This window comes from Macaca fascicularis, chromosome 18, assembly GCF_037993035.2.
Source record: "Macaca fascicularis isolate 582-1 chromosome 18, T2T-MFA8v1.1".
NCBI lineage: Eukaryota > Metazoa > Chordata > Mammalia > Primates > Cercopithecidae > Macaca > Macaca fascicularis.
In genome coordinates, this window is record NC_088392.1 from 58,266,381 (window position 1) to 58,285,456 (window position 19,076).

General features: G+C 41.7%; 1 protein-coding gene across 1 annotated transcript; it reads right to left on the minus strand.

The window, feature by feature from the left end:
- Window positions 1-9,775: 9,775 nt before the first annotated feature.
- On the minus strand, window positions 9,776-16,768 carry TTR (transthyretin). The gene is made up of 4 exons (XM_045377903.2): window positions 16,674-16,768; window positions 15,620-15,750; window positions 13,344-13,479; window positions 9,776-10,026 (listed from the first exon to the last, which is right to left on the minus strand). The coding sequence occupies exons 1-4, from the start codon at window positions 16,740-16,742 to the stop codon at window positions 9,919-9,921; spliced, it is 444 nt and encodes a 147-aa protein (XP_045233838.2). The 5' UTR covers window positions 16,743-16,768; the 3' UTR covers window positions 9,776-9,918.
- Window positions 16,769-19,076: the final 2,308 nt, after the last annotated feature.

Here is a 19,076-nt window from a genome sequence, read left to right on the forward strand (position 1 = left end):
GATAATTGCACTATGGTCATGTAAGTGGTTAATATTAAGAGAAGTTTGGTAAAGAGCTCTATGTACTGTTTTTCTAACTTCTTTGAAAGGCTAAAACTAGTTCAAAATGAAAAGTTAAATAAACACGGTGTCTTAGGCTCTTTGTGCTGCTATAACAAAATACTTTAGACTAGGTAACTTATAAAGAACAGAAATCTATTTTGTACAATTCTGGGGACTGTGAAGTCCAAGATCAAGGTGCCAGCTGGTAAGGGCCCAGTCTCTGCTTCCACGGTGGTACTTTGGTGCTGTGTCCTCCAAAAACGGAGAGATGCTGTGCCCTCACGTTTTGGAAGGTGGAAGGGCAAGAGAGCTGAAGCCTGTATGAATTGTCTTATATGGCTGAAGCCTGTATGAATTGTCTTATATAAGGTCCTTAATCACATTCCTGAGGGAGGAGCCCTTATGGCCTAATCACCTCTTAAAAATTCCACCTCTTAATACAGGCATCTGCAATCTGAAAATCTGAAATCTGAAATGCTCCAAAAGCCAAAACATTTTGAGCTCCAGCAGAATGCTCAAAGGAAATGTTGAGTGGAGCACTTTGGACTTCGAATTTTCAGGTTAGGGATGTTCAACCAATATCATGCAAATACTCAAAAACTGGAAAAAAAATCTGAAATCTGAAACACTTCTGGTCCCAAGTATTTCAAATGAGAGTTATTCAAATAGTATCATCACATTGGCAACACCTGAATTTTGGAGGGAATACAATCAAACCATAGCACATTGTATAGATTTTTTTTTTAAATAAGAAACACTGATTTGGAATACTAATCTAAACATGACGCATCTCTGCTTAAAAACCTGCAATTGATGTGGGAGAAACAACTCCTCTACGTTGCCTTCACTCACAAAGTGCCTGGCCTGACATACAAGGGGCAAGGTTCACGAGCTATCCACATCCATCAAGCTGCCCTCTGCTCTCTGACCTGGGTTCTCCAGCAGTTCTGACCACACGTGCTCATTTCCATGCCTCCCCTGTTTCACATGACTCCATTCATCTATTATATCGTCTCCAGTAATTTCTCTTTTGTCCTTAGGCAGCACCACTCCACAGCTGCTTCTAATTTGGCTCCCAAAGCACAGCCCTGGGCTCTGGGAAGGAGAACATGGCTAGAGAGAGAGAGACAAACACATTTAGAGATAGGGACTAAGTGTGCATCCTGGTTTTTTTTCTTTTTTTTTGATGTTTACATCTAAAACAATAAGAAAAAATAGTCCCATCTTTGGCATTGCTTCCATCTCCAAAACTGCTGGATATCTGTTCTTATCTCAGAAATGATTTTCCAGGCTTTGGCAATCAAGCATCCTGAAATATCAGGATGGTTAATGGGAAAAAATCACTAATCAACTTCTGTGTGTGAGACCAGACCAATGATTTTTATCTGTAAAGTCTAGGTTCATAGTCTCAGGGCATCTACTGATTTCAATGGGGATCCCTGGTTCCCTAAAGATAGAATATGTGGCAAAAGAGAGCCTTTAGAAGAGGTAATTGTGAAATAGCCTCTCACATATAAATGTCTTATTCAAATATTACGTTTATTTGAGTGTGCCTTACATAGACATCATACATAGCTTTTTCTTCTTGTTAAAAAGGGCAGGGACATTTTATGAGAATGAATACCCTTCTTTTAAATGACACTGTTGTTTAAACTCTCCCCCTCAATATTCACACACAAACACACTCACACCGTTATAGAAAGGAGTTGTAACACAGAGGATATATACAGTAGTGTGCTGGAATCAGCAACTAATAGCTTATTTTAAATTTTCAGAAATTTCATGAGCTGGTTATTGAACGTAGCATTAACTTATATTCAAACAAAGAAAATAAACAGTCTAATCTTATTGCTGCCTAACTACCTTACCGGTACTCTTGAGGCTGTTTCTATCTATTGTATCTGTATGGTGGAAATACTACACTAGATTTCTATACAACTCTTCCCAGCTGTGCATTTAGTGACATCGTGGTGGTAGTTTGAAATTGCCATGGTGAGATTGTTTTTACCATGAAAATTGGCAAACGTAACAAACCCGAGCTAGCTTTTTTCCTCCAAAGAGCTAGTTAAACATTTACCGTCCACCGTACCCACAGCACACACACCTTCTTTACAAAGACTGACTTTATGTTTTCATATTGGGATACAAGTGATTGATTCACAAGGTAGAAAGTTCACACAGGTAAATGGGATCAGAACCTCATCATTCATCCCCCCGTCAGGCATTGGTTACTTTTTAATCTACCTCATGATTTTTCCCTGAGGAATGCAAATCAAACCTCTTTCCATCACATACACATTTTAAGATCTGACATGCATTCCTTTTCCGGCATTTCTGTGTCTGCCTCCCTAATGCAATGTCACATCAACTCAAATCTTCATTGCTACAAATGTGTCAGTGTGATTCCTCTACCTTCTCCCAATCAGTCCTGTGATGTTCATTCCTACAAATTTTGTTTTGCTTTTTAAATTCATCCCCTCAAGCATTTATCCTTTGAGTCACAAATAATCCAATTACCTTCTTTAAGTAATTCTAAAATATACAGTTAAGTTATTATTGACTATAGTCACCCTGTTATACTATTGAATAGTAGGTCTTATTAATTCTTTCTGTTTTTTGTACCCATTAACCATCTCTGCCTCCCCCCAGTCCCACACTGTCCTTCATAGCCTCTGGTAACTATCCTTCTATTCTCTATGTTCGTGAGTTCACTTGTTTTGATTTTTAGATCTTACAAATAAGTGAGAACATACATTGTTTGTCTTTCTGTGCCTGGCTTATTTCACTTAACATAATAATCTCCAGTTCCTTCCACTTTGTTGCAAATGGCTGGATCTTATGGCTGAATAGTGATCCGTTGTGTATATGAACCTCATTTTCTTTATCTATTCATCTGTTGATGGACACTTAGGTTGCTTCCAAATCTTAGATAGTGTCCACAGCGCTGCAACAAACATAGGAGTGAGTGCAGATTTCTCTTTGATATACTGATTTCCTTTCTTTTGGGGATGTACCCAACGGTGGGATTGCTGGATCATGTGGTAGCTGAATGTTTAGCTTTTTGAGGAACCTCCAAACTGTCCTCTATAGTGGTTGTAATAATTTACATTACCATCAACAGTGTAGGAGGCTTCCCTTTTCTATACATTCTTTATTATTTATTTTATTTTTTATTTCCATAGGTTTTTGGGGAACAGGTGGTATTTTGTTACACGATTAAGTTCTTTAGTGGTAATTTCTGAGATTTTGGTGCACCCATCACTGTATGCAATTTGTAGTCTTATCCCTCACTCCGCTCCCATCCATCTCCCCTCCCTGAGTCCTCAGAGTCCATTGTATCATTGTTATGCCTTTGTATCCTCCTTGCTTATCTCCCACTTATGAGTGAGAACATAACTGCTTGGTTTTCCATTCCTGAGTTATTTCATTGAGAATAATGGTCTCCAATTCCATCCAGGTTGCTGCAAATGCCATTATTTGGTTCCTTTTATATCACACTACTCAGCCATAAAAAGTACATATACATATATATAATGGAATACTACACAGCCATAAAAATAGCTTTATTAATAAGTGAGTGGATAAAGAAATTGTGGTGTATGTGTGTGTGTGTGTGTGTGTGTGTATATATATATGTATCCACTCATTGATTGATGGGCATTTGGGCTGTTCCATATTTTTGCAATTGTGAGTTGTGCTACTATAAACATGCATGTGCAAGTGTCTTGTTCATATAATTACTTCTTTTCCTCTGGGTGGATAGATACCCAATAGTGGGATTGCTGGATCAAATGGTAGTTCTATTCTTTTTCTCCACATTCTTGCCAGCATTTGTTATTGCCTGTCTTTTGTAATGTAAACCATGTTAACTGGACTGAGATGATATCTTATTGTAGTTTTGATTTGCACTTCTCTGATGATCAGTGATCAAACGCTGTTTTCTTAAACTCAGCTTCCATCATGTTGCTCCCCTGCTCCAGAACCTACAAGTCCTCCCCATTACCATACAAAGGGACCTTCAAAGGGTGGATGATAGTACAGTACCTGTATAAGTTCAGGGTTCTCCAGAGAAACAGAACAAACTGTGTGAGTGTGTGTGTGTGTGTGTGTGTGTGTGTATTAGAGAGAAAGGGAGAGAGTGATGCTATACAAATATCTGAATTAAACTTAGTTTTCCTGTCCATAGTTCCTTTGGTATCAGCATACTTAATCTTATCTGTTGGAACCAACTCAGTTTGACTTCCAGTTCAATGCTCAGCCTTCTTCGTTTTTCCGTGAATTCCATCCACCTTTTGGAGGCTATAGAGCATCTTGACGTAAAGAGGAATGTGTTGTCCGGTCACTGACTGTCTTCTGTCCATGCTGCTTCCACTGAAATGGTTGTTTTCTCCCTTGGTCTGTAATTGCCTGATGCATTTTTCCTGCTGTGCATACAAAACCAATTCACTGAGACCATAGTATTGCAGTAAAGCAAGAGTTTAATTAATGCAAGGCCAGCCATGTGGAAGAACTGGAGTTATTACTCAAATCAGTCTCCCCAAAGGCTTGGAGGTTAGGGGTTTTTAAAGGAAAGTGTGGGCCAGGTGTGGTGGCTCACACTTGTAATCCCAGCACTTTGGGAGGCCAAGGCAGAGGACGGTTTGAGCCCAAGAGTTTGAGGCCAGCCAAGACAACATAGTGAGAGCCTGTCTCTATAAAACATTTTTCAATTAGTCAGGTGTGATGGTATACACCTGGTGTCCCAGTTTCTCAGGAGATTGAGGCAGGAGGATTGCTGGATCTCAGAAGTTTGAGGCTGCAGCGAGCCGTGATGGTGCCAGTGCCCTCCAGCTTGGGCAACAGAGCAAGACCCTGTCTCAAAACAACAACAACAACAAAAGAAGCATAGTTTGGTGGGCAGCGAGCTAGGGAGAGGGAATGTTGATTGGTTGGAGATGAAATCATAGGGATATGGAAAAAAACGGTCCTTGTGCACTGAGTCAGCCTCTGGGTGGGGGCCACAGGACCAGTTGAGTCACAGGTGTGTGTTGAGGTGAAGTCCAAGTTAGTTGATTGTCAGAAGTGTAAAAATCTGAAAAAACCTTTTAAAAGGCCAATATTAGGTTTTATAACGGTGATGTTATTTACAGGAGTAATTGGGGAAGTTATAAATCTTGTGACCTCCAGAATAGTGAGTGGCTGGTTAGTGTTTAATTATGCCTGTATCTTAGCATAATTTAGGCACATCTCAAAATCCTAACCTTGTGCCCTTTTATTAGTTTTACAATGGTGGTTTAGTTTGGGAAGAGCTATTATGATTCTTGCTTTAAGGTTAAACTGTAAAATAAACTCATCTCAAAGTTAGCTTGGCCCATGCCCAGGAATGACTAAGGGACAGCTTGAAGGTTAGAAGCAAGATGGAACCAACTATGTCAGATTTTTATTCAATGTCTTTTCCAGGGGACATAGTTTCACCCATAACAATGGCCATGAAAGGACATAAGCAGAAGATAGTAATACAGAACAACAAAGACCTAAAAGTGCCTTTGCAAAAATTATGACCTGTGAATGTGACCTTATTTGGAAATAGTCTTTACAGTTATTAACTAAATAGTTAAGAGCAGGTAATTAGGGAGGACCCTAATCCAGCATGACTGGGGTCCTTAGAAGAGGAAAATTTGGAAAAAGACACAGGGAGAGCATCATGTGATGAAAGAGGCAGATCATGGAGTGATGTGGCTGCAAGCCAAGGAACTCCAAAGATCAAGTGCCACCAACAGAAGCTAGAAAGAGGCAAGGAACGATTCTCCCCTGCAAGGTTTGGAGGAAGTATGGCCCCAAAATACCTTAATTTCAGACTTCTATCCTCCAGAGCTGCGAGACAATACATTTCTGTTGTTTTAAGCCACTCTGTTTTTGGTGCTTTGCTGTCACAGCCCTAGGAAATGAATAAAGCCTCCTGCAGGGTTCTTCCAAATTTTGTCCTAGGCTTATGTTCATTGAAATCTATGCCATTCTGAAAGTCAAAAATTACTCTTAATATTTAGCTCAACTTCTCTTTTTGCCTTGCAATACTGAACATATTTTCTCATGGTATTGGCCATTCGAACCTCTCCTGTGGACTGCGTGTCCACTCACTTCTGTCATCTTATACAGATACAGGGGCCCATTTATTTAATGTTGATTTACTAGAACTCTGTGTCTATTAAAGAGATATGAACTGTATTTCAAAGATGGGACATATAGAGGAATAGTCGTCTAGGTTGTAGAAAACCACATCAGCTAAGATGTCTTGGTGGGAGTTAGTGTGATCATAGCAGAGAGGGAGACGAGAACTGGATTTTCAGAAGCAGAGAGCTGGAAACTCCTGATGGAAAAAGTTGGAGGGGTAGGTTAGGTTCAGGTTAGAGAGCCACTGAATGCTACGTTTGGAGACTTGTTTTAGGATAAGGAAATAGATAGGTAAGGTCAAGCAATTTGCCCAAAGCCATCCGGGGAGCTTTGGAAAGCCCTGAAAAGCAGAGAAACTTAAATTTGCCAGAGTAGTTATTGAGTTCTCAATTAATTTAAATGGCAAGGAACTGCTCACCTAAAGCCTTGAAATGCCAATGAATGCTTATGAGAAAAGCCTGCCAATATCCTGCTTCTAACATATCAACCTTGGTGGCCTCCAGCCAGCCCTACACTTGATTCCCATAAGATACCCCAAAAGATAAATGAGTATGTTAATTAATTCCATTCATAACCTTCCCCACTAATCAGAAACACAGGCATCTCTTAACTCCCTAAAGCTGGAGGGATCTTCTTCATGGTATATCAGTTTCCCCCATGACCTCAAGAATAGGAATGTGGCCAAAGATTTCATTCTATGATGAACAAATTTGGGAAAGGGGACTGCGATGGTTAATTTTATTGTCAACTTGGTTAGGCCTGTCTTTGGTCAAACACCAGCCTAGATGTTGCTGTGAAAGTATGTTTTAGACATGATTGACATTTAAGCCCATAGACTTTGAGCAAAGTAGATGACCCTTCATAATGTGGGTGAGCCCCTTCCAATCACTTGACAGCCTTAAAAGAATAGACTCAGGCTCCTCCTCCTGATCCATGAGGAAAAAGGAATTCTGCTTCCAGATGAGACTGCAACATCAACCCTTCCCTGGGTTTCCTGCCTGTGGGTCCGCCCTGTAGATTTTAAACCTGCCAGCTCCCATAATTGCATGAACCAGTTCCTTTAAAAATACATATATAGTTTATTTTCTTTCAGACAGAGTCTTGCTCTGTTGCCCAGGCTGGAGTACAGTGGCATGATCTCAGCTCACTGCAACCTCTGCTTCCTGGGTTCAAGCGATTCTCCTGCCTCAGTCTTCTGAGTAGCTGGGACTACAGGTGCCCACCACCAAGCCCGGCTAATTTTTGTATTTTTAGTAGTGATGGAGTTTCACCATGTTGGCTAAGCTGGTCTTGAACGCCTGACCTCAAGTGATCTGCCCACCTCGGCCCCCCAAAGTGCTGGAATTACAAGCTTGAGCCACCACACCTGGCCATATGTATATAGTTTTAAACTGATTCATATTTTCAACCTGTTTTGATTATGAAAATCCATAGCTATTTAACAACAGCCAAATGAATATGTAGCATTCTCAAAATAGGCAGGTTAGTGACCAATACAATCATGGTAGTAATAGAGTGAACCTTATGAAATTGCCAATATTTGACCATTTGATCTATAAAAATGGCAATTTGCTATGGATTAACCAATATGCGTGGAACAAGGACTTGCTAACAACGTTGAATAGAATTGGAGACATTGATTTTGTTTTGTATTTTGGGAAAAGTGCTTGTGAAAAAGTCTAAACTTATACTGTATTATCTTCAAGTTTCTTCCTCTCTCAACACAGCCAGTTAGAGGGTAGCAAGATTTGAGATTTGAATTTGGAGGAAAATAGAAAGACCACCCAGGTAGGTTTAGACCTAAACCATGTGTCTAACTCGGGTTCTACTGGAGAATCCTGGTTGGAGATTATGGGCAAGTGGTAACTATTCTTGTCCCAGCCATATGACTGATGTCAAGGTTCCCTTCAATGGAACCATGTTGCTTTTAAGACAAATTCACAGCTGTAATGGGTGGTAGATAAAACCAACCTTCACTCCAGCCTCATGTCCCACCAGTTCCAACCCTACTGTGGTAGAGATGGTTGTTGGCCAACTCAGATTAGTGCTCTTCTTCTAGAACATAGAGTTAGTTGTTCTGGGAAATGGCTCCCAGCCAGGGGCCACATTTCTCAGCACATCTAGATTGGGGCATGTAACTAGCTCTAGCCAGTGAGATGTCAGTGGGACTCACGTGTGACACTTCAGCACAGAGGGGTCTAATACCATACTATGTTCCCTCAGTCTGCTGGCTAAATGTCACCAGAGTGACCTTGAAGCCACAAGACTAAATCAAACTGTCTCAAACAGTCACCATTAGAAGGAAGGCCACCCTAAATAGTCTCTAGAACAAGGAGTTCTGCATTGGACCTGGCACAAGTGACACATAAACTTTTACTTTGTTAAGCCTCCAAGATTTAAGGTCATTTGTGATAGCAGCATAACCCATCCCACCTCAATACCTTTGCCCTTCAACATTCTGAATCATCGTCTGCTCTCTCAACTTATCAAATTGTTTCACTTGGCTGGGCCTTGCAAACTGTATTCTCTCTGCCTAGAATACCTTTTCCCTTGTCTATCTGACAAATTACCAACACTCAGATTAAGTGACACCTATTCAGAGTCATTTTCTGATTTATCTAGGGTGTTGGTTTTTTCTCCTTCTTACCTTTGCTGTGCCTTGTACCATAGCCTCCTGCCAAACCATGATGAAACAGTTATCTTTTCAAAAGATTGTGAGTTCTTTAAATAAATGCAGGTACTGGGTCCTATTCTTTATGTTCAGATCACCTAAAATAGTGCCTGCTGCATGTGAGTTCTCCATACATGGATTTTGGATCAGCCTAAGTAAATTGGGTGTGTGGGGTTCTTTGGTTTGTCCCTGACCTGGCTGATTGCAGCGTGGATCTAGCCTGAACTGATCGGATGGCCTGAGTCTCTGCAGGTATGTCTTGTTGGAGCTGCCCTTCTCTTAAATCAAAGAAATGCCCAGAGTAGGGGCCGGGTGTAGTGGCTCATGCCTGTAATCCCAGCACTTTGGGAGGCTGAGGCAGGTGGATCACCTGAGGTCAGGAGTTCGAGGCCAGCCTAGCCAACATGGCGAAACCCCATCTCTACTACAAGTAGAAAAATTAGCCAGGTGTGGTGGCGGGCGCCTGTAATCCCAGCTGCTTGGGAGGCTGAGGCAGGAGAATCGCTTGAACCCGGAAGCAGAGGTTGCAGTGAGCTGAGATCACACCACTGCATTCTAGCCTGGGTGACAGAGTGAGACTTTGTCTCAAAAAAGGAAAAGAAAAGAAAAAAAAAAAAAAAAGAAAAGAAATGCCCACAGTAAAGAAGTGGGCCCTTAGAATGTGTCTTTTGCTATTCACTGAAGGTTACAGGAAAATAAGGCTTTCTCATTTACAGAATGTGTCTTTTTGATGACTGCAGATCATATTTAATATGTGCTTTGCTTGCAATAAATTGGAAATTTGGATCTCTCCTAGCGTTCTGCCCAGATACGTTCTAGAATTCCTTTGCTTCTTTGTAGAATTTTGATTCTTGTTTTTTTGGAAGGGACAATAAGGGAATTTAAAAAATCAAGTTAAAATGGAATGAAAAGTGCCTTTCACAGGAATGTTTTATTGTCTCTGCCTGGACTCCTAACATAGCTTATGAGGTGAAAACACTGCTTTAGTAAAAATGGAATACTCTTGGTTACATGAAATCCCATCCCTCGTCCTTCAGATCCTCTGGAGAAGTCCCTCATTCCTTGGGATTGGTGACGACAGCCGTGGTGGAATAGGAGTAGGGGCTCAGCAGGGCGGCGATGGTGTAGTGGCGGGGGCCGGAATCGTTGGCTGTGAATACCACCTATGAGAGAAGACAGACAGTATCCATTTCCACCAGAGCCCGAAAACCGTACAGATGACACACATGACTGACCACCGGAAGTCCAGTGCCAACTTAATTAATTTTATTCTTTTATATTTTGAACAGTTTGAACAGAAGGAAAAAGCTCAAATACGCTGGCAAGCCAAGCCTTTGGAACCATGCACAGCCCTTAGAGCAGGAGTACAGAACCAGGTCTTGTTTTGCAAATTCACATCAAAAGTCAGGATGGCCCTAGCTTGACTAAGGGAAATCCCAGAGAGCCTAAAGGCTGTATCTATTTTGTTGGTTTTAGAAAAAAAAAAGGTGGGGAGAATGGAAAAATGCACTGAGTCATTGAAAAGCTGCTGCAATAGTGGCTGCCAACCACAGACTTAGAGACTTAGCATTCTGGAGCTGGAAACATTCTTCCCATTTTACAGATGAGCAAACCAGACTTGAATTATTGTATTGCCTCAGTCTACATACTGATGGAACCACAGTAGGAAGGTAAGTCTCCTGTCTCCAAGCCCAGAGATTCCCCCACCCCACTATTCTTTGCATTTTCTAACATGAAGAAGAAAAAGTATATTTTTATGTATAGCAAGCAATGAAATATGAACCAAAAGCATTTCAGGGCTCTATTTACAATACAGAGTGTGGAAGAGCATGGTGGAATTTTGAAATATACATGCATGCACTAGACTTCATTTAAGCTTTGTAACTGGGCAAATTGTGGATCAAAATGCTGTTCCAGATAGTCACACAGTTCTGTCAAATTCAGTAGAGTATCTGCAACTCATGTGCTGGGACAGGCTTGATTCTCAGAGTGAGGCAAGTTGGGATAAATTGAGGTCAGGAAAGAGGTAGAAGACAGTAAAGATGTGTTTAATTTGATTTATTTTGTATACGGGCCTTGGGTTGAGTTTTGGACACACTCTGCATAAATACATTTTGTTCCAAATATGGGGAAAAGAAACCCGGATTACTTAGGGATAGGAGGGAAAAAGGAGCTGAGTGAGCCATACCAAAAACAAAAATAATATTGGGGCAAGAGGAAGTGAGAATCACCTAAGAATCTCATAAGAAGAAAGGGCTCCCCTTAAGGCCAACTCCCTAGAATCAACTAATAAAAATATCTTTTATCTTATGGTGACATTGACCTTCAGCCCACTTGATTCTTCTTAAAAATTATAAGAGGCATAATCTGTGATCAAAAATCCATGAAGTAGCTGGGTGTACTGGCTCACACCTGTAATGCCAGCACTTTGGGAGGCTGAGGTGGGTGAATCACCTGAGGTCTGGAGTTCGAGACCAGCCTGGCCAACATGGCGAAACCCTGTCTCTATGAAAAATACAAAACTTAGCTGGGTATGGTGGCGTGCACCTGTAGTCCCAGCTACTCGGGAGGCTGAGGCAGAAGAATTGCTTGAACCTGGGAAGTAAAGGTTGCAGTGAGCCAAGATTGCACCACTGCATTCCAGCCTGGGTGACAGAGCAAAACTCCATCTCAAAAAAAAAAAGAAAAAAGAAAAAATTCCATGAAGTGAAGAGGCCTAAGAGCTCCTAATAAAAGTTTCCAATTTCCCTTGGTAAATCTAATATGACCACTTGGGTCACTGGCCAAGGTAGAGGTGACCGGTTCTGAAGGAGGCATTTATCAGAAGAAGCTGCATGAAGCCCACCATGCACCAGTCACCAAAGTGAGGCACTGGGACTCATCTCTCACTACTCACTCGCTCTTGTTCTCCATATTTATCTGGGCTTCAAGCTGGGCTGATGGGCCTGCCTAGTCTGTCTTACTTCAGTCCTTTCCCCTCCATTCCAAGGGTAGGGATGTATTTTCATTTCTGAATCTCCAGCCTCTATCAGAGTGTTCCACACATAGAATGCTTTTATTTTTTAAATGTTTGTTGAATGAATAAACAAGAGTGAAGAGCAGTCAAGGAAGCTGAGATCTAATGAAAGAGAACAACACGTGGGCAGTATGGCGATGAACTTTTTAGATGGTTCCCATCAGGCTGAGACCCAGGTCTTAGGCAAACAACGGTCTCAGGTAGGCAGTTCTACTACTCAAGGGTAGGGGCTGAGACTCTAGGAGCAATGTCTTGTGCTGGGCACCACTGAAACCCTGCTGCTGCCCTGACCGGCGTCCGTGTCTTGCTGCCTGGCTGCGGGGTAGTCAGGGACATGCTTCTTGGTAGATGGGGCTCCCTTGGTGACTTGTGGGCCCCAGAAGTCAAACAAGCCCCTATTGTTTCCCTGGTAACATTGCCTAATAAAGGAACCACTTTATAGCAATTGAAAGTCTCATCCATGACTAAGCCAGAGAATAGTTCCCTTTCATGCTGAGCTATTTTTGATGGAATTAGTTGATCTTTAACTCTGACCAACATGTCTGGATTCTATTTCCATGACAGCCATCTGTTTCAAATGACTGAAGAAATTAAGACAAGGGGAAGACAGGGAGCTGTATAACTGTTCGAAGATCCTCACCATAGGCAGGGGAACAGAGCACGTTACAAATGTGGCTTTTCTTTTTTTAAGCTTGGCTTTTCACAGGGGAACAAATTTCCTGGGTCGCAATGCGAGGCAGAGCAGAATTGAGGGCAAACCCAGCCTGGGCCTTGTTTGTAAACATCTCTACTTGTGTGTTTCCTAGCCTTGTGACCTTTGACAAGTTATTTGACTTCCTGGTGCCTCACTTGCTTCATCTATGAGATGGGGATAATAATAGGACTGACCTCAGTGGCTTGTTCCTGAGGATTAAGTAGGTTAAATATAGAAAACACTTATAATTGTGTCTGCCACATGGTGTATGCTTAGTAAATGTTATCTGTTGTGTTGCCATTATTACTTTGATTTTATTGTCTCTCTATGTATGTGTTGCCAAGAATCACTTGTCCAAACCTCCGAGGAGCCAGATGTGTTTTGGAATGAAGAATGTTACAGGTTTTAGAGAAATAAAATGGTGCATCTCTTGTTTCATACATTCTACGTGGGGTCTGGAGGTCTGCCTCATAAATATGTTATTTCAACGGCAAATACATCAATATTCATATAAAATGGAATGAATAGACTATGAATAGTGTCATGTAAGTTCAAGTCATGTTACTAAATGGGTTTTCCTCAAAGTCAAAAAGAAATGTGCTTCTCAGAGTGTTGTGAATTTGTTCTTGTATAAGAGGAGAGGGAACCTTTGGTCATTCATCACCTTCTTTAGGACATTTCTGTGGTATGCTAAGTAAAACTGTGCATTTCCTGGGATGCCAAAAGCAAAAACCAAAACCAAAACAACCCTCGAAGGTTTATATACTCACCTCTGCATGCTCATGGAATGGGGAGATGCCAAGTGACTTCCAGTAAGATTTGGTGTCTATTTCCACTTTGTATATCCCTTCTACAAATTCCTCCTCAGTTGTGAGCCCATGCAGCTCTCCAGACTCACTGGTTTTCCTATAAGGTGTGAAAGTCTGGGTTAAGTTAGGCATGGAGGAAACAAATGGCATGGCAAAGTAATACCCCCACCAACACACATAAACGTGTTATATGTGTTATATACACAACACACATAAACGTGTTATATACATTTCCCCTCAACTAAGTCAGAAGTAGGGAAAACTCATAACTGTCTGAAATTAAATGGCAAAAAGTTTGTAAAAACTTTTGAAAAGCTCACTGTAGATATTTTTCTCTGATAAGAAGAGAATGTAGGTATAATTTTTTAAATTTTTTTTTATTTTTGAGACAGAGTTTTACTCTAGTCACCCAGGCTGGAGTGCAGTGGCGTGATCTCAGCTCACTGCAACCTCTGCCTCCAGGTTCAAGGGATTCTCCAGTCTCAGCCTCCCGAGTAGCCGGGATTACAGGTGCCTGCCACCATGCCTGGCTAATTTTTGTATTTTTCATAGAGACGGAGTTTTGCCATGTTGGCCAGGTTGGTCTTGAGCTCTCGACCTCAGATGATATGCCCATTTCAGCCTCCCAAAGCGCTGAGATTTACAGGTGTGAGCCACCGCGCCCGGCCGGGTATAATGTTTTCTTAAGAAAGAGTCCTTGTTGTTCAAGATTGATGATTGGATGGGATGTTGTGACCATCCCTGGAAGTGGCCACAGCTGTTCTAACTCTGCACTTCTCCAGGACAGCAGGGTCTCGCTCCTCTCCCTTGTGGTGTGAGGATACCTTTCAGAGCATCTGCACACCACCAGGGAGGGTCATTTGCACACACAGTGGAAAACCTAAAGTAGGAAGAAGAACCTGTATCTGACTCTTCCCTTTTATATATTTAACCTCTCTGATAACTCTTTGCCAGCAACAAACACTAGGCAACTTCTATTTCCATGTAAGTACCAGCTCCATAGTTGAATGTTGGAAATTGCTTCCCATTAGACTGCAACAGCTATGACAGATAAAAATAGCAGTTGTCTTTACTGACTCTGATTGTGCATCTCCTCCTTTCTTCTTTACATTTTTTTTTTTTTTGTCCTGATGCAAGGGAAAAGATTCATAAGAACATTGGAATATTTTTGGTATCCATTTTCTCTCTCCCTTAGAATAGTCCTGTAACCACTCTTCATGTTATGCTTGGCATTTTATATAAACATAAATGAATTACCAAATAAAAAGTCAGTTAAAACCAGACCTAAGAAAATGATCTTACCAATAATGGTTGAAGAATCGTGTGGTTCTTGGAGTTCAATTAAAATACAACAGAAATTCTTCTCTGAGGAGAAGTAAGTACTTAACAGTTCCTCTTCTGCTGGGTGCGAAGGGTCTCCTAATTGCTCTGTCTTTCGGTCAATTCGCTTAGGTTTATTAATATATATTTTCCTTGGAGTTTTTGTAGTGCAGGTAGAAAAACTCCATGAAGATTGTAAACTGGCTCATGAAGGTTAGAAGTCACTCTTGCACATGAAGTTGGGTGATCATGGGATTAGTCTGGGGCTGTACTTTGCCTCATGGATCCATTTCTTCTGTCTTTTTTTACATTTGTTTTAACTGAGCTTGACAGCCTCCAGCCCTGCACACAGTAGGTGCCCCAAAGTGTTCATTAGGCAAAAGCCCTGGGTTTGGGGTGATCCAAATGAACTACAGACAGATGCCTAGTCAATAATATTTCTGAATTCCTTTCCTTTCGTTAGTGGGTTAATACACATTGCACCTCTTTCCTAAAATTCTAAGACAAGGACTCTCACCTTTGGTGTTACCCAGGGACACCAGGGAATCTGTGAAACTCCTAAAATCACATATATGGTTTTGTGTGTGTGTATCTGTACATTTTTTCTGGGCATAGAATCTTTAGTTTTTATCACCTACATAAAGTGGTCTGTGACCCAAAAGGGTTGCACACCACAGCTAGAGGGGAAGAGTTCTGATTCCTTCTTTTCTCTACTGTCTGCCCCTAAATGATGCTCAGGTTCCTGGTCCCTTCCTAGCTAAGCAAAACAAAAAGAGGGCATCTTCAGAGGGCATACTTGACCTCTGCTCACGTTTTTCAATCTACTTGTAAATTCTTTAGCAGATGATGTGAGCCTCTGTTTACCAACTGAGGGGCCAATGGGAAGATAAAACCAAGTCCCGTGGGAGGGTTCTTACCCAGAGGCAAATGGCGCCCAGGTCTCATCAGCAGCCTTTTTGAACACGTTCACAGCCACATTGACGGCAGGACTGCCTCGGACGGCATCTAGAACTTTGACCATCAGAGGACACTTGGATTCATCAATGCCCTGGGTATAGAGAAGACAAGTGAGAAGTTAACAACATTGATCAGAGTGAAAGGATTTATTCTTTATGGTGTTAGAAATCTGGAACAAAACAAGAATTACACACTGATTCCATTATGAAGAACGTAAGTGTTGACAGTTAATGAGCTTCCCTACTCAGTATAACACAGACATAATTGTTTCCAAAGCAAGAATGGTTTCTGCCTCCAGACACACTGCTATCAACCAGGGATGTGTATAATGAATTTTAAGGGAGAGAATAAGCCCCCTGAGAACAGTTGCCTTGTTAAACTTCTCCATTTGAATGGAATTACTGAAAAGATGTAACGTACCATACATAGGACCAAAACAGTTTTTCCTGAGATGATTTTAGTTGTTGCTCTAGTCACTCCCTCTTACCGGTTGTTATAAAATTATGTCAGACTATATCCAGACCCATTTTATAGATTAGTTAATCCTTCTAGAGTATTTAAGAATTAGATATCTGGCTAAAATATTGTTCACTAAGCCTTTTAAAGATTAATCGGTAAACACATTTTGATTAGCTATAGGGCCAGAATATAATCTCATGCAGTTTGCCCCCCAAATACATTTTATAAAGGGATACTTTTCTGAAAATTCAGGATTAACAGCTTCCTTAATATCATATCTTTATCTCTATCATCGATCTGAGGAAGTGGAGATACCAGACATTACAAACCCAATGCACCAAAGCAATGAGGCAGAATCCCCAGAGTTCAAGTCCCAGCTCAGTAAGCTCAGTGGAACTTCATTCTTTTTGAAGTTTGAATAAATGATATTAAAAATAGATGCTGGGTACCCTTACCCTAGTAACAAAAGCTGCTTGGCAAAGCTGGAAGGAGTCACTCCTACCTCATTTAGCGTGCATTTTAAATGTAGGAGCGGGATGTCACAGAAACACTCACCGTAGGACCAGCCTCAGACACAAATACCAGTCCAGCGAGGCAGAGGAGGAGCAGACGATGAGAAGCCATCCTGCCAAGAACGAGTGGACTTCTGTGATGGCTGCTCCCAGCCTGGGGCTTTTATACCCACTTCTCCTGAGCTAGGCTGCTTATCCCTGCCAATCTGACTCCAAACCTGCTGATTCTGATTATTGACTTAGTCAACAAAGAGAGAATAAGTAACCCATACAAATATGAACCTTGTCTAGAGAGATTAGAGCATCGGAACATTAGCTCTACAAAATATTCTTAATAGGTCATTTGACCAGTGAGGTCACCAGAACAAAACAATCAAAACAAAACAAAAATAGTCTTCTCCCTGTGTGACTCCGTGCACTAACATTCCTGGGGATATTTTTTTCCTCCCTCACATATTTCTATGCATGTTTTCCATTTTTATACATTTTTGTCTTTCATTTTTGATGCAAGATTTTAGACAGATGCAAGTTGTAATAATGCATTTCATGTTGAATGACATTTGGCTGCACAGGCTTAAATATAGTGCATTAGAAAATGTTTGCACTTGATGGATCCATGGGTCAACAAGGAAAAACCCTTGGCAGTGCTCACATTTTTTTTTTTTTTTTTGAGACGGAGTCTAGCTCTGTTGCCCAGGCTGGAGTGCAGTGGCCAGATCTCAGCTCACTGCAAGCTCCGCCTCCTGGGTTTACGCCATTCTCCTGGCTCAGCCTCCCGAGTAGCTGGGACTACAGGCGCCTGCCACCTCGCCCGGCTAGTTTTTTTTTTGTATTTTTTAGTAGAGACGGGGTTTCACCGTGTTAACCAGGATGGTCTCGATCTCCTGACCTTGTGATCCGCCCGTCTCGGCCTCCCAAAGTGCTGGGATTACAGGCTTGAGCCACCGCGCCCGGCCGGCAGTGCTCACATTTTTAAAAGCCTACGTTTTAGCCAAACTCAGTCATTTGGAAGCTTTGCTTAGTCAGCAATTTCTCCACAATGTGTGTGTGTGTGTGTGTGTGTGTGTGTGTGTGTGTGTGTGTGTGTTCTGCCCAGATAAGGTCCACTTCAATCTAAGAATGGCATCTTCCTTCCCTCCCGCCCTCCGTCCGTCCCTTCCTTCCTTCCTTCCTTCCTTCCTTTCTTCCTTCCTTCCTTCCTTCCTTCCTTCTTTCCTTCCTTTTTTTTTGACACGGTCTCACTCCGACGCCCTGGCTTGAGTGCAGTGACACGATCACAGCTGGCTGCAGCCTTGACCTCCCGGGCTCAGGTCATCCTCCCACCTCAGCCTCTTGCCCAGGCTGGTCTCGAATTCCTGGGCTCAAGCGATCTGCCTGCCTTGGCCTTCCAAAGTGCTGGGATTACACGTGTGAGCCACTGAGCTGGGCCAGAATAGCGTATTTCAACCTGGCATTGACGACGCTGAAATACAGAGAATGAAATCTTCTTTACTGACTCTCCTGCACTGGGCATGCGGGAACAAGGCTGCCAGCTGGTGTTTGACAGAATCAAACTTGCTGGAAGAAAGTAGAGATGACCGTGAGAACCAGAAGCCCTGATTGACAACGGATTCTTTTCCTCCTGGCCGATGTATTAATACAAGTCCAGAAATTATGATGATTTGATGATTCATTAATCACGTACAAAATCCTCTGTGTGTATGTGTGTGTGTGTATGTGGTGTGCACTAGCATGTGTGGCTTTGTTCATGGATAAACAAATCAGGTGTTTGTTCCTTATAAGACAAATATGTAGAAGACATAGAGCAGACAAATATTTTGGACAAATACATGCCAAGAGCGAGTCCAGTCTGGAGCACTAAGAGTTGAGGGAACATTCCCATAACTGATAGAGTCAGATTAGAAAAAATTCAACAAGAAATCATGAAGCACAGGAGTTTTCAGGGAGTAGTGGAAGGGATGGAAAGTCCTTTCAGGAACATGGGAATGTGCAGGAGAGGACTCCCGGAGGTGGGCTCACCCCTCACAGCAATGAGCAAATGTAGTTGAGACCATAACTAGGAATAGAGTCTTAGACCCTTAGAGTTTGACTAGGAAGCAGCAGCAGAAAGACTTTTGCATTTGGAGTTGGATAACCTGAGTCATTCGATCCCAGTTCTGCTGCCCCGTTTCCCGGATGACCTTCTATGAGTTAATTACTATCTCAGATACTTGGTCAACTCATTTGTAAAATATGAGTTGTAAAATACCTACTTTTCTACTGCAAAGGACTGTTCTAGTAACCTTTAATATGAGATGATGTACAAGCCTTTTGTAAACTGTAAGCCACTATCCTGGTGTAAAAGCATAACTAATAGAATTTGGTTCAACACCTATGCCTCAGGGGAAAATCCTTTCTCAAATAACATCCCTATATATTGTCATCCAATATCCTCTTGATAATTTCC

Excerpts from the sequence above, each read along its gene's own strand:
- TTR (XM_045377903.2), bottom strand. The coding sequence starts at position 16,742 with ATGGCTTCTCATCGTCTGCTCCTCCTCTGCCTCGCTGGACTGGTATTT. Across the intron at positions 15,751-16,673 it reads TGTCTGAGGCTGGTCCTACG|GGCATTGATGAATCCAAGTG; the intron begins GTGAGTGTTTCT and ends CTCTATACCCAG. Across the intron at positions 13,480-15,619 it reads TGGGCGCCATTTGCCTCTGG|GAAAACCAGTGAGTCTGGAG; the intron begins GTAAGAACCCTC and ends CACACCTTATAG.